The 14,453-nt window shown below is 43.1% G+C and overlaps 1 protein-coding gene across 7 annotated transcripts in view; it reads right to left on the bottom strand.

Moving 5' to 3' along the window:
• Nucleotides 1-14,432, bottom strand: part of LOC116398912 (reticulon-4) — a 24,959-nt gene extending 10,527 nt beyond the window's left edge. For 2 of the 7 annotated variants that reach the window (XM_031875662.1, XM_031875670.1), the window contains exons 1-3: nucleotides 13,669-14,432; nucleotides 8,985-9,038; nucleotides 5,752-7,632 (exon numbers count right to left, since the gene is read on the bottom strand). In XM_031875662.1, the coding sequence (XP_031731522.1) occupies nucleotides 5,752-7,632; nucleotides 8,985-9,038; nucleotides 13,669-14,209 (2,476 nt within the window). In that variant the 5' untranslated portion in view covers nucleotides 14,210-14,432. Of the gene's footprint in view, nucleotides 1-1,719; nucleotides 5,718-5,751; nucleotides 7,633-8,984; nucleotides 9,039-10,482; nucleotides 10,522-13,668 lie in introns of those variants that run through there. The other 5 variants (XM_031875680.1, XM_031875695.1, XM_031875686.1 and 2 more) reach the window with 5 other exon arrangements.
• Nucleotides 14,433-14,453: the final 21 nt, after the last annotated feature.

The raw sequence follows: 14,453 nt of genomic DNA, 5'->3' as shown, positions 1-14,453 counted from the left end.
GGCTCCAGTGTTGGGATGAGAAGCGACAGCAGCACCATGATGCACTGACGGCAGGACACATGAAGATCAGCAGACAGCAGGACTCTGCATGCGATAACAACAGTGTCTATATGCAGAGGGATCCCTTTCCATTTTATTATGAACTATAAGTGTTATTCAAATAAATAGGGTAATAAGATTTTACTGCCATCTAGTTAAAGTAGGAGCAGGAGAAGATAACTCCTGATGCAAAGCATCACACTTGAGAAAAGACTACAGGAACAACTCCATCAAAGGATGCCTGAACTATATTAATATTTATTTTACTATTTAAAACCCTTCAGACTCGTCTGGACTTGCACAGACTAGTGTGCATGTGGGAGACCGTTTATGCAGAAGTGTTTTAAATAGTTAGGTTTTAGTGAAGATGCACGTGATTGGGAAGTAAGTAGTGAGTGTACGACTGGATAAATTAGACTTTTTTTTAATGTAGTTTGCTGGTTTTAAACGTCGTCTTCATTAACTTTTATTCATCAAGACTTTCCTCCGGTCACCTCGGAGGCGTGCGAGATTTCCTCAAGAAACCGAGGTAACACTGAGTGAGTACAGATACACAAATGATCATTTTGTGGGTGAAGTATTACTTTAAAGCAGCAAATCTAAGACTAGAAATTAAATGGAGCATTGAAGTCATCATGAATCCAACTCTGAGCCGTGGTAAGAACAGGCCAACAGGGTGCTAAACAATCAGATGTTCTATAACCGTAAATGAGCATTTGTTCATTATTTAATAACTCATTTATTGTAATAATGGACAAATAAGGCAAGAAAGTTTTCATTTTCTTGTGAGAAATGGTCACACAATAACCCACAGCCCAAAGTCTTAGCCGTTTCGATTGCTTGTTTCACACAAAAATATTAATTTTACATCATTTATGACGAGGAAAAGCCACAAAATCCTCACATATTCCTCACAACTGATAATGACATAAATCCATAGTTCCTGCACAAAATACTGCGACTGTATGTCACCGATTATCCACCTTCATACTGCAGGAACACATCATGAAGCCTGAGCTGTAAAACACACCGAACATTTAAGTTCTTCTATCACATAATGCCCAGGCCTGCTCTCCTCCATCTCATTAGCATATTCAAGGCCCACTAGTGGATCATTAAACTGTCACTCTGCTCACAAATCCCTCCTCCTCCTCCTCCTCCTCTTCTTCTTCTCTACTGTCCACCTTTGGTCACAGTGGCTGACCGCCCAAAGGTCTCCTCTGTAGCTGCTGCAATCATGTTAGCTGTGAGGACTCAGAGCCTCCGGCTAGATAAGCAAGAGGAGTCGCTATCAGATACAAATCACACTGACAAGAAAAAGTAGTCCCACAGAGGAATGAAGCAAGACATTAGTAAAGAAATCTGGTTTCCAAAGCTCAGCCTGCAATGTTTGAATCGATGAACCCAACAGTGAGGGTGGAAGAGCTCCAGATAAATGTGCTGCAACATCTGACTCCGATTCACCAATCGATTCGTCTCCGTCTTAGTACCAATGTCAAATATCTATTTCCCTCAGTCAGCAAGAAAGAAGAGCCGAAGCAACACAATAAAAGCAGGCCATCTCGGACAGCGTTTCTCCCCCTTAAAGGTCCCTGCAGCAGTGAACACCTCCCACCACGCTGAGGGTGGAGGTGTTCACTGTCCAACAACACAAAGACAGAAAGGTGGAGGTATATATACCCTGTTTTCTCCAGTGATTGGCTGCAGGCTCGCAGACCACAGAGTTGTTCTCCATGCCGTCCGATCAGCAAACACACATTCCAGACAGAGTTGCTGAGCAAGAGGCACTAAATGTGGGCGAGTAAATGTGTGTGCGTTAGGCTGCAGGAGGAGGGGAAGGAAGGAGGGAGCAAGGCTTCGTTTGTGGAAATGACTGCAGCGAGCGAATGAACTGCCTCCTGTCAGCTGACTGTCTGCTGCCAGCGCTCTGACGCAGCAACTATAAACGTCTCTGCCTCACCCTCCTCCCGCACGGATCAGCCTCTTTAGCATGCTTTCCCTTCCCTCCCTCCTCGCCACAATCTGATCTTCCCTTTTCCCCTCTGTCTCCTTCCAATCCCCCCCAAATCTTCTTCATCCCTCATTCTGCTGACGAAGCAGTATGACAGACTAGATAAACCATGTGAAACTGATTCAGTTGTATTCATTGAACCAGGCAGCATTGACAGAAACCTGCACATGTTTTAGATTATAAGTGAAAAACAAGCGCTAAATATTTGCCACAGAGGTATGAAAGTACTGCAATCACTACCAAACAGGATGGCTGATCAAGGGCTGAGTGTCAATAGTCTCAAATGGCATTAAATATCTGGTTAGAATCCTAATGTTTAATGCCGCAATTGATTATTATTTTCATTGTTGATTATTCTTGTAATTACATTCATGTCCATAAAATGTCATGCTTTGATTGACTAACAGTCCAAAACCCATAGATAGAGGATATAAAAACGGCGTTAAAGTCAACTAATCAGCTGATCTATTTAAATTTCAGAAAGTTTAAGTTAAATCTGTTTAGAACCATTTTTGTTTCAATAAAAAGTTAAATCCTTGGAGTTTAATTTTTGTCCTCATCTCCCATGAGGCAGTAAAGCAAAGTGCAATAATAGTAAAAAATGACAGCAGGTTTGAGGACAGGGAGATAAAATCAACCTGCATGGCTTTGTGTGTTACCAGTTTATATCTGACTTATATCCGACTATGGGACAGAAGCAGGGAGTTAGACTGAATCATCCAGGCTGTAGTTGCCGACTTCTTCCAGTAGAGGGAGCTGGTCTCATTTTATAAACCCCTCTACTTCCTTCTCTTACAGCCTAATTCCAAAGGCCCTTACTCATCAAAACACAGACCTATAGATGTGTGTGTGAGGCTTCAGTTAAAGGAGCAAAGACCTGATGAATTAACTTTATCAAAAGTTAAATAGATTGATTTGATACAACTTCATTTACTACAACTAGAGGACAGGTCTACATATTACATGAAGCAATGATAGAATGATAAGTTCAAGAGATGAAAGCTCAGCTCTATTGTATTATAATAAATGTTCTGATTGATGGTAACTTGATTTGTCCCTGTTAAATGAGACTGTTGAGGACGGAGTGTCCGCCCCGACGTGTCCCGGCTCTCTTATCACTCGGTGCTCTGCCATCAACAACGTGAGACCTCCAGCTCATGAGAGGAGACGTGTTGGTGGTGAAAGAGCCGGTTACATAAAAAGAGAAGCACAAAGTGACCTTTCACCGGGATCACTTTGCTCTGCTTCACTGACGACACACCCCAGAGCCCCCCCCCCCCCCATCATGAAACTGTAGACTTCAGTTAGATTATTGATGAATTTCATTATGTTTTTCTAACATTTCCATGGTTGGAGGTTTCACCCACTTGAGTCACCACAGACAGCTTCAGGGCGTCGTCACACTTTGATTTATTGTGATTTCTTCACCATGTTGCTTTACTCACGAGTCAAGTCTGAAGTATTGCTAAAACAAACGCTCATTTAATAAATTAATACAAAATTAATCATTTAAATACGTTACATTTTGACGATTAGTTTGAGGTAACTTTTTAAATATGTATTTTCAATCATATAAACTTAATCTACTATATGAAACATTAATGATTATGTTAATATCTAATTATTGGTCATTCTAAGTTACTTTTGCCAGGTAGATGTGGTAAATGCAAACCAGATATTAGGTGCTGGTCGTTGCAATGACATTTAAACAAAATTTTCAGTTACTGTAAAAGTACTGTTTTGCTGTTAATATATTAACAGTAAAAACTACATAATTTACATAGAAGCAACAAAGCCCCTTTTACCACCAACAATTAGGCTAGTCAACAGACAGTTACTCGATTGAGAGAATTGAAATTTTTGTTCAGATGGCAGCGCTGCACCTCCAGTTGTGTAATGAAGAACATTTGCCGAGTGGTTTCTGGGTCGGAGAATCCTTTGTGGGCCTGCCAGTGTCGCAATGCAGGGAGGAGGCGGAGGAGGAGGAGGAGGAGGCGGTGGCGGCTTTAATTAACAGGCGATCCCTCCAAAACACAGTTAAAGCGTCACCAGCTCGTCCCACTGCTCTAGTTACAGTCTGTACCACTGTGGATGGCATTAATATGAGTGTGTGTGTGGATATTAACGGATCAATATCAGTTTAAATACAACCGAGTCATCCATTAAAATGAAGAGTAAGCAGTTTGTTGTGTTCAGAGAGACAGCAGAGCCCCGGGGAACACTCATCACTTTCTAAAAGCCCTGAAGAAGACCGCTCTGCATACGGCCTCTGAAACATCATTACATCACAGATTTATTCTCAGTTACCTCAGAGTACATCAAAGGTCAGCTACTGCGGTTTGCAACGATGGACGATTTTAAACTTGCCATGGATATCAGAGGAGGGGGCACCACTAAAGTTATCAAATGCATGAATTATGTTTACAAAAGAGGAGAAAACACTTCCAAAAACCCCACATATTCCTGCGTCAAGCTGCAATTGACAATTACTTTCAGGGAATTGTTGTAAAAATGGTGATTATAAATTCTAAGAGCTCACTGACGTCTTCAAATGTCTGTTTTGTCGGATTAACGTTGCAAAACCAAAAGATATTCAGTTTACTGTGATATGTCACTTTTGATTGATTGAGTAACTGACACGCCACGTTTTGACTGTACTTTGTACTTCAAGAAGAGAAACTCCTTTCCTCTCCTTTGGACTGAACTCACAGATGACTCACTTCTACCCTTGTTTTTATGTATTTTTGTCATAGATGAATGGGATCTAATGGACTGGTCTATAGTGTCTACTTGATCTTCCAGAAACCATCATTTATTATATCAAACCAAGTTAAAGAAAAACACATCTGTCAAATAACCTACTGATAGGTAAATATTTAAAGTGCTTACAACACATTCTAAAATCAGTACAGCTTCAGGTATTTGGCACAGAGCTTGATATTCAGTATTTAGCCTCCGGTGCATAAAATGTGATGCAATCACGATTTACAGGGCGTGGAGAGAGCTTGTAAAGGGCGTGGTTGGTAGCTCTGGGTGTGTATGTAGTTGTGAGTGGGTGTGGGTGTCTATAAAGGTGGTATTGGTTTCAGATTGGCATCTCGAGTTAATTCCAGAGCAGAGAGAAGCTAAAACCAGACAAACGTAAATCAAGATATTCAACAGCCAAATGGAAGAAATTAGAAAGGCCTTTACGAGTGTTCGTAGGTGATAAACGTCTGTTTCACATGACTTCTTATTTCTGCTCATCATGCATAAAATATACGATAAAAATGGGCTCATGTTTCCAACAGAACAGAAATAAAAATGAATATTATCACATTTTACTTAGCATATCTTAAAATGAAAAAAATAAAATGATGAAGTTATGATAAATCTAATGACAGAAATGCACAAAATGCAGCAAAAGCAAAATAACCATAATGAGAACACGCAACAACACAAATTAAACGATGCAAAGGGGTTAATTATCAAAGAAAATGCAGAGGGGATGATGCAAGAAAGGAAAAAGGTGACACTAACGAGGAAGTGAAGGGATCTGAAGTGAATACTGGCAGCTGGTGGTGGGGCTGGGAGAAAATAACTGAGGAGAACAAAAGAGTGAAGATGAGAATTATGCTGATGAACATGGAAGTGCCAGTGATAACTGGGTTGGATGTGATGGTGGGGGGGATGGTTTCCATGCCGTGACTGGTTTATTTTACCTGCTGTTATGTTCACGTTTGGCATCTTAAACACTTTGCCGGCCTCCGCGCTCTTCGTAGCAACCGCCTCGTCTGGTTTGCAGACGGGGGAGTGGACGAGCGGCGCTTGGGATGGGGGCTGCTGGACGTCGAGCTTCTCCAGCTCGGCCTTGCTCTTCTGGGGGGAGGCCTGGGTGAGGAGGAGGTATGAGCTCTGACTAGGAGCCTCCTCTTCAACCTTGGGAGGTGGGGCTACTTCGGTCACAGGTGGAGCTGAAAATGGAGGCACGTCTTTCTGCCCAAAGCTCAGGTCATCATCCATGGGGATCTCTGGGGGCTTGGAGGAGGCAAACTTGGAAGTATCCAGAGCCTCGAGAAACTCGTCGATAACGCCCCTGGGTGGGCGCTCGATGAACTCAAACTCCTCAGAGGAGATTTCATGCTCGGAGACCTCCTCGGCCATCTCTGGCTCCTCCATCTCCATCTTCTGGTCCATATTCTCGGTTTCCACCTGGAAGCTGGCGGGGTTCTTGGCCATAGCCTCCAGGACTGGAGACAGGGAGTCCGCTGTTGGCGACTCTGAATCTGAATCCTCAGCAGCGGTCTTTTTGCTCTGGAAGACAAGAGGCTCAAACTGATCCTTCACTTTCGGAGAATCGTGGCTTGAAAACCAATCTTTCTGCTCAATCTTGACTGGTTTCTCTTCCTTGACCATAGTGGGGGTGGTTTCCTCCGCCTCTTTGACGAGATCGAATGCGCCAAAGCTCGTGTCGTCTTCGACTTTTACTTTGTCAGTCGCTTTCACTTCCAACTGCTCAGTCATCTCCTTCAGCAGGGACACTTTAGCGTCAAAGGCAAACGGGTTGTTAGCGGACAGATTGATCGGAGGGTTGGGCGACTCCATCATCCTCCGTTCAAGGATGGGACTCTGCTCCGGACTTCCCTCTGAGGAGCCGGAGTCCATTTTGTCGGGGTTGAGCGGGGAAGACTTCAGGATGTCTGGAAGCGACGGTGGCAGAGGAGAATCCTCTTCCTCCTCTTCCTCATCATCGTCGTCGTCGTCATCTTTCAGACCAGATGAGAACTGGTCCACTGACTGCATGAGCGAGTCGGCAGCCATCTTGCCCGTCTCAAATGTTTTCCCCTCGTCTAAGAAAGATGGTGGAGCATCTTGGGATTCTCCAGTCTGGCCATACTGAACCAGATCCGGAGTGGGACTCTCTGACATTTTTGAGGCCCTGTTGTCAGACTTGGAGTCTCCAAAGTGGGAGTAACCACTGTCCGCCAGTGGGGAAAAGCCCTCAAATGGGTTGTTATTCTTCTTCACCTCATACATCAGGTCATCGTCTTCATCAGAGTTGTTGTCGTGGTCTGGCTCGTACCTGGAAGAGCTAAAGGGAGCCGTGTCCTTGGAGAAGGTGTCCATGGAGTCCTTGGAGTTGTCTTGAGACGCTAGGAATGGTAAATCCCAGTGCTCTGTTGGGTTAGAGGAGGCAAGGTGAGACTCGGGGACCTTCATCTGGGGGTTCACGGGGGAGGGGCCAGTGGAGGACCTGTCTGAGCTAATCAGCTTCTCCTCAGGTGAAAAGGAGACTCCACTGTCTTCACACGGATTATGAGGCCCTGGGTCTTTCCCTAAACTCAGGTAAGGACCAGCTAACGGATCTTCCTTAATCTTACTACGGCCCGGTCCGGAGCCACCTTCTTCACCCACCCAAGCCATGTCCTTGGAATGAGTAGTGGGGGGTTTAGTGGAGAAGGAGGAGCCAAAGGATGCGGCAAATCCCAAAGCCGGTGGCTGGTTGGGACTCTCGGTCAGAGAGAGCTCCTCCAGAGAGTCGGGGGAGTGAAGAGGGGAGAGAGGAGAGATGGGAGCAGGGGAATCACCCTTCTGCCCAAGTGCTTGAGTAGAGAGGGAGGAGGGAGAATGCAATACAACACATATCAAAGACATACTCCATTCCTTACAGTGCCCACCACACCTGGGTGGAACTGGTACCACAAACATTTTGAGGAACACGAGACCAGACAAGTGCTGCTAAGAGGTTGGCTATGGCTGGTAGACGGTACCAGTTCTAAAAATCAGTACGAGTATAGAAAACAACAGTAAAGGGGTCACAGAGAGAAACCGAAGATTTAAAACCAATACTGAGGCTCATCTAATTTGGGATGTTATCCAGATAAAGTTAACCTGTTTACTCTCATCCAGATAAATTGGTTCTTTGAACATAGTTCAGAGGACTGATCTGTTAATCCTGGATGAAGTTAGTTATATAAAAGCGGTGGATTCTAATTTTGAAATAAAGGCCAAACGAGTAAAGAGTGGAAACCATGATCAGCACTCATATAGGGCAGGGTTTTCTTTAAGGAGGGGTGGTGGCCCACCTTCACAGTAAGACACTGTGGGAAACTATCTAATAGACGGTTATGACTGACATATTTTCGCCTTGAAATTTTGATGTCCAATTGTTGCTTGCCCTACTTGACTTATGCTGCCCCTTCTTCAGTTCCAAACAATCAAGTTTGAGTAAAATGTAAAAGGCCAAACCTACAAAATAAGACCCTATAAAAACATAGAACTATCTTTTGAGTGCTGGAAAAGCTAAATCAAGCGAACCTCAGGTAGGGAAGGAAACCAATTTGTCTTTAAACAACAGTCATGTTTTTTTGGACTACAATATAAAGGTTTCCAATGTCATTTGGCAGAGAGTATAACTTCCACAGTCAGGAGTTGGCAGCATTTGTCTGGTGGTCTGTATTTACCACCCTGGTTTGATGCATGGTGGTAAGACATGTTTGTCCCCAGGTCTGGTGCCAATAAACCATGCTCAGTCCATCTTACAAACACAAACTATTAAGTGATGGTAGATAATGATTCCTCTCAAAGAGCTCTCACAAAATATTGTTAAATATAATTAATCAATATTGTTTCTGTCAATCACTGAGGAGAATCATTATTCTGACTATACTACTTGTGTTAAGTTCATGTCGATCTACTCTACAACAATCACATGCGAGTCACAATGCAACACAAGCAAAGTCAAACATCCAATTTAGTGTTTTTAAGATATTAACCCACAAGCATCCGATGCAAACGCTAGAATACGTGACAAAAACCTACAGCTTCTTACATGCAAAGGGTTGTTTTTGCCACTTCATTGAATAAGGGAGGGAAAGTGAACTGAAGAAGTGGTGAAAGAAAATAATAAAAAAGGAGGAACCGGTGGGGAAACAAGAAAGCAGAGAGAACTTGCCTGTAGGGAATTGCATCAGAGGATGAGGCTGAGCTTTAGAAGGAGAAGGTACATCTGTGGAGGAAACAAGAGAAAGCAGCAGGAAGTGAGTTTAGTCAGCCCAGAAGAGAAAAGACCAGGGGAAGGACAGATTGCATCTTCATTATCAAGGAATGCAGTTAGTGATGTTTAAAGTCTAATGTGGAAAACCAGGTACAACATAACGGTAGGCCTACATGTCAGTAAGTCTCAGCTGGGACGTCTTAATTAGAGCTTCTGAGTGTAGTTAAAGAGGGAGACGTGGGTCCCTGCAGGATATTCTTCACCCCATTTTACTTTTAAACAGCCTGACATTCATTGAATGTTGAATGTGATGCTGTATGTTTACATTGCTTACTCAACCTATTCTCTCAGGTGTGTGAATATTTGTGAAAGGTTTAATTTGGTAGTGAGGGGGGAGGACAGAGCATCGGCATCACAGCAAGACTAAAACAGACACGACAGCTCACTGTGGAGAAAGATAAAGAGGGCTGAAAGCACACAAAAGAGGACAGCGGTCACGAGGAGACACAAGAACAGAAAGAATGCCCCTCTGATCAGGTGGAAGTGATTACGATAACTGGTTTGTAATCCTCAGATTTCACAGCAGTGAGCAACAAGAGGGCAACGCCGGCAATTCAGCTGCAAACGAAACAAGCTAGGGAACAGAATTGTAAAAAAATCGAAATAACGTGAAATACTTGCACAGCTTTAACAGTTCTGTAACTAACAGCACATTTTGACACATCAACAACAGGACTTCAGTAATATGATCAGTGATGTTGCTAAAGTGAGAAAACTTCATTCTGAGCTCTGTAAGTTCAACCAAATAACAAATAGTTAAAAACAAATTAAGCTGAATCACATTAAGGAGGAATGTTCCTGGTTGTTTCACCGTATGCAGAACCAGCCTAAGAAGCATCACGTTTAACTTTTCTTCAGTCTCAAAGTTAGTTACTAGCCAATTGGCGCTCGGATCCATAAGTAGAAACACTTTTGTTTAGTCAGGTTTTCCACCCAGAAGGTTAACAGTTTACTTTTGTATTTACAACATTATAATTCCTGTAACATCCACGGCCTCCTCTCCTTCAACCACAAAAGTCATTAGAAGTATACAGAGGTAAGTGACAAGAACCAAGGAAGTGCTCTTAAGCAAGGCACTAGCTCGCCAAAGAAGATGAGAGAGAGCTTCGTTTGCATTGAGCAGCTCCCACTGTGAAAATAAAGCAGGGTGGGAGACTCATATACTGTATGTATAGTCATCATATCATGAGTGTGGATTAAAATCAAACTTTGACAATCGCAGTCAAAAATCTGCATAAATTATAAGAAACATCGTGAGTTGATTATCAAATTTATTGGATTCACGTACATCAGAAGCTTCAGAGAATTTGTCTGCAATACAATTCATGCTGATCTCATGATCTGATCATCATTTGGCCAAATTGATTGTTCATGCTAGGCCTCTTTGTTTGGTTACCTCTGCTGTCAAGGTTTAAGTTCAAGCCATGAAGAGGATCTGTAGGGTTGAACCAGACAGGTTTAATATTAAACGGGTTGGAAGCTTATCAAACATCAGATTAAATGGGAACCAAAAGGATCCCAAAATCTCTTCCAGTGTAGTTCAACATCTAAACCTGAGTTCTTACATTCAGTCTGAATGTGACAGAATGCCTCTGAACAAAGTGGTTCAAGCTGCTGGTGTGTATCCCGTTAATAGTGAACAGACTCTTAAGATTTAGACTACATATAATGGTAACAACCTGCAGCCGTTCAGGTTTTGGTCAGTTTTGGTGACCAACTAAAGGCCCAACTTCTTAGGTACAACCTAAAAACTCTGTGTTGGCCACACGTTACAATGGTTTTTACATACAGTAAAAAAAGTATTTAAACAAAAAGAAAGTCATTGATTTCATTGTCTCTGCAGCAGTCTCTCCATAACCTACAGAACAAACAGTTATACAAGCCTTTTAACTTCTATTGAACTGCTGACATGACCTCTTTATAAATCAGTTTTCAACCACTCTTCAATCTCTGGCTTTTCCTTCAAGACAGAGCCAGGCTAGCTGTTTCCCCCCCCCGCTTCTTTAAAGACCAATAATACATAATAACATTTGAGAATGATACCTTCCTTTTTTATGAGTTTATAGAAAACTATATTTATTATGATTTTTCTTAGAGTAAAAAAAAAGTACCATAGTCTCAAAAATATAGAAAATATTTGCAGTATTTCAAAGCCATAAAATCAGTTTTAATGTGATGAATCAGCACAACATGGGTAAGTATCATCAGCTGTGGAAATCTCTCTGCTTATCACAGCGATAAGAGGGACGATTTAAAACAGACAAACATGTGGTTCTCATTTTATTCTGGAGTTTGACTCACTTCTAGACTCAGAGCCAGCTGCTGTGCTTGCAGAGTAGAAACTACAGATAGAAGCCACCCGGTGTGGCTGATTTGGGTGGAGGGGGTCTGACTCTGAGGCCTTCACCAGGATACAGAGGAAAACAACACTGGACGCTGCACATTGAGCTTTAATCCTCCGTGACTAGTGTGTCCGAAGCCTCCCCTCTCCATTTAATCCACCTGACCACTTCACAAGCTCTTCACAAATACACAGTGACGGATGTAGGTGACCCAAAAATAAGATGTAGGCCGACGGAGATCGTTGATTAACCATCCTGTGAGTCACGCTGTCGGACAAGGCCGGGGGGTGGCAACAAAGAAACGTTTTTAGGGTGACGGGTGTCAGAGCGGGACTCATCGAATGAGAGTCATGTTCAGGGAAGAGAAGATGGATTAAAGACAACAAAGGAAAGCAGTGTGTGGGGTGATATCTGAGTCCTGTTCATCTAAAACACAATGATATGGTGCTGGTTTTTGAGTTTGAGCCATATTGCACTCAATTAAAACATTATTATAATAAGAGAGTTCATGATATAGTAAACGGCCTCTCATGGACAAAAACATGATGAATGCAGCTTCTGCATCTCACGTCGACACTTTGGTCACATTTAACTTTTCGGCATTATATAATTACATAGAGAGATGATGAAGGAAAATATTTAAAGAATGAGTTATTATCCATAAGTGTGGGAAAATAATAATGTTTTTGTCTTTTGTTCAGACTTGTGACTGCAATGCTTTAACTTGAGCTCCTGGCTTGTTCACCTAAACAGGCCTCTCCAAGCAGCCCCACCCTGTCTCTCTGCTGCCTGGAGGAGGCAAGACGGGCCTGTTAACACATCCCAATAAACAACAATAACAACAACAACAGCAGCAGCAGCATCAGCTCACAATACACACTTCCTGAAATTAAGTCTTAACATTAACAAAAACGCCACTTGAGGACCATTCAGACCTGTGGTAGCAGCATTAGAGGAGACACAAGAAGGCCTCACGGGCTGAATTGTTTTTCCAGATTTAGGGTGTTGGTTTGGGAGGAGGAGATGGTGAATGGCTGATAAAATGCCGGCGACAGAGCGACATACATAACACAGATTGAAGGCTTTTGGGGTTTTAGTCTGGAAGTAATATGGGAAAAGGAAAAGAGCCCGACAGGGAGTGGACGCAGAGCGGATTCCTTTGTTGTGACTAATCTCTGGGTTACAAGCTTCGGTACACCGTGCTCTAGCTAACGGCCCCGTGCTTCCATTATCGGACAGGTCCTCACCCCCCCCCCACTAAACGTGGCCGCATTTTTTTTTTTTTCTTCCTACTTCATTCATCCGCCATGATATAAATAAAAAAAGTCCATCTCACGTTTGTATCATAGCTATTCTTATTTTTATTCTAATCTCCTCGTTTTTCTAGCTGCATGAACTATACATGTTCTGGCGTTTAGCCTTACTAATGTTACCGTTAGCAACAGCGGACACGCCACGGGTAGAGTCACATAACAGACGCGGTTCAGTCCGGCACGATACTGACAAGTATAACGGTGGAAAACATTACATATATTCATGTGTAGTGTTCAATATAACACGATTGATGTTTGTGTAAAAAGGAGCGAGTTGTCAACACATCGTTGAAGGCTTAAAAAATGGTGCAATAAGTGCATATTAAGCTTCATGTGTGGAAACAGGTGGGCCGCATCTCTACAACACAATTTGAGCTAACCTGTTAGCTTATTCAACGGGTAAATATATATATATATATATAATAGGTAATATCTGTGCAACAACACCGGACATGGATTTATTTATAAAGCCATGTTCTAAAGTGTATAAAGACGTACACACGGCTGGTTAAAAAGAGTGCGTTTCCCCCGATGTAAAAGGACATCTTTACTATTTGACAGCAGGTTATAGCTTCGTGATGAATCTGCTTTAAATGGTAGCACCGCTAACCGGCTAACCTCACTTTTAACGGAACATAAACGTTAACAAATCTGTGCTAACATTTCAATATGATTTAGTTGACTTTAACTGGGAATAAAGTTGATTAAAATAGATACAATGTGGCGCCACACCCCATTTATTTATCTCCATTTGGGCGTCTGGACGAGCTAACAATGCCAACATTAGCCTACAGAACTGTTAAAAGATAGAAAATACAGGTTTAACTACACTTCACTCATAATATACCGTTGATAAAAATATATATGCATCCATTTAAATTGCTTTAAATCGCTCCAGTATTGAGTTATTTCAGTTTCGACACTCACAAGATGCTGGAGCTGGTGGTTCCTCTGTCACCGCAGGTTGCTCTGCTGCTTCTTCTGCGGAGGCTGGAGCTGCTTTCCTGGGTTCAGCCGCTGGGAGGACGTCGATCTCCGGAGAAGGTTCTGGCTCAGGGACCGCCTGTGGCTCCTGTGGCTCCGGCTCGATCTGGGAGGACTCGGGTTCGACTTTCGGGGCGACAACTTCTTCTGGCTCCTCGGCAATTAAAGAAGGGATTTCATCGGGAACGAAGGAAGAGAAGCTGGTAGAGTCCGGGATGGCAGTCTCTTCTGCCTCTGGCACCGGTTCCGTTACGCGCACAGGCTCCGGTAACGTTAACAACTCTTCCTCTTCTTCTGTGAACTCGTGTGGCGCACTATCTTCAGCTAAGTGGCGGTCCAAGGCGTCCTGAGCCCCGCCGACCAAGTCCACAATATCATCCACGCTGAAGAGGTCCTGTCTGGGCTGGTCCGGCTCGGCCTGGTAGTGGTGCACCTCTCCACCGAACAGAGGAGTGGTGGAAGAAACGTGTTCGTTGTCTGCCATTTTTCTTTTTATGTTTTTCCCCCGAACTGTCTTCTGAGGTGGGAAAAAAGGTTTCCAATCGGTTAGTTTTTTTGGGCTCGGTTTCCTCGTGTTACTAAACTTCCACTGAAACCTCACCGGTGACTCTCTCCGGTACGTCTGCTCGTGACACCGGACAGAGTTGGACAAGTGCGCCACACGACAGTCGAGTCGGACCCGAGTTCCTAGATGAACAGTGAAGTTGAGAAGGAGTGGAAGAGGAACT

This window comes from Anarrhichthys ocellatus, unplaced genomic scaffold (assembly GCF_004355925.1).
Source record: "Anarrhichthys ocellatus isolate YVR2014 unplaced genomic scaffold, GSC_Weel_1.0 scaffold3, whole genome shotgun sequence".
Classification (NCBI taxonomy): domain Eukaryota; kingdom Metazoa; phylum Chordata; class Actinopteri; order Perciformes; family Anarhichadidae; genus Anarrhichthys; species Anarrhichthys ocellatus.
This window is presented reverse-complemented; position numbering and strand designations above follow the sequence as displayed.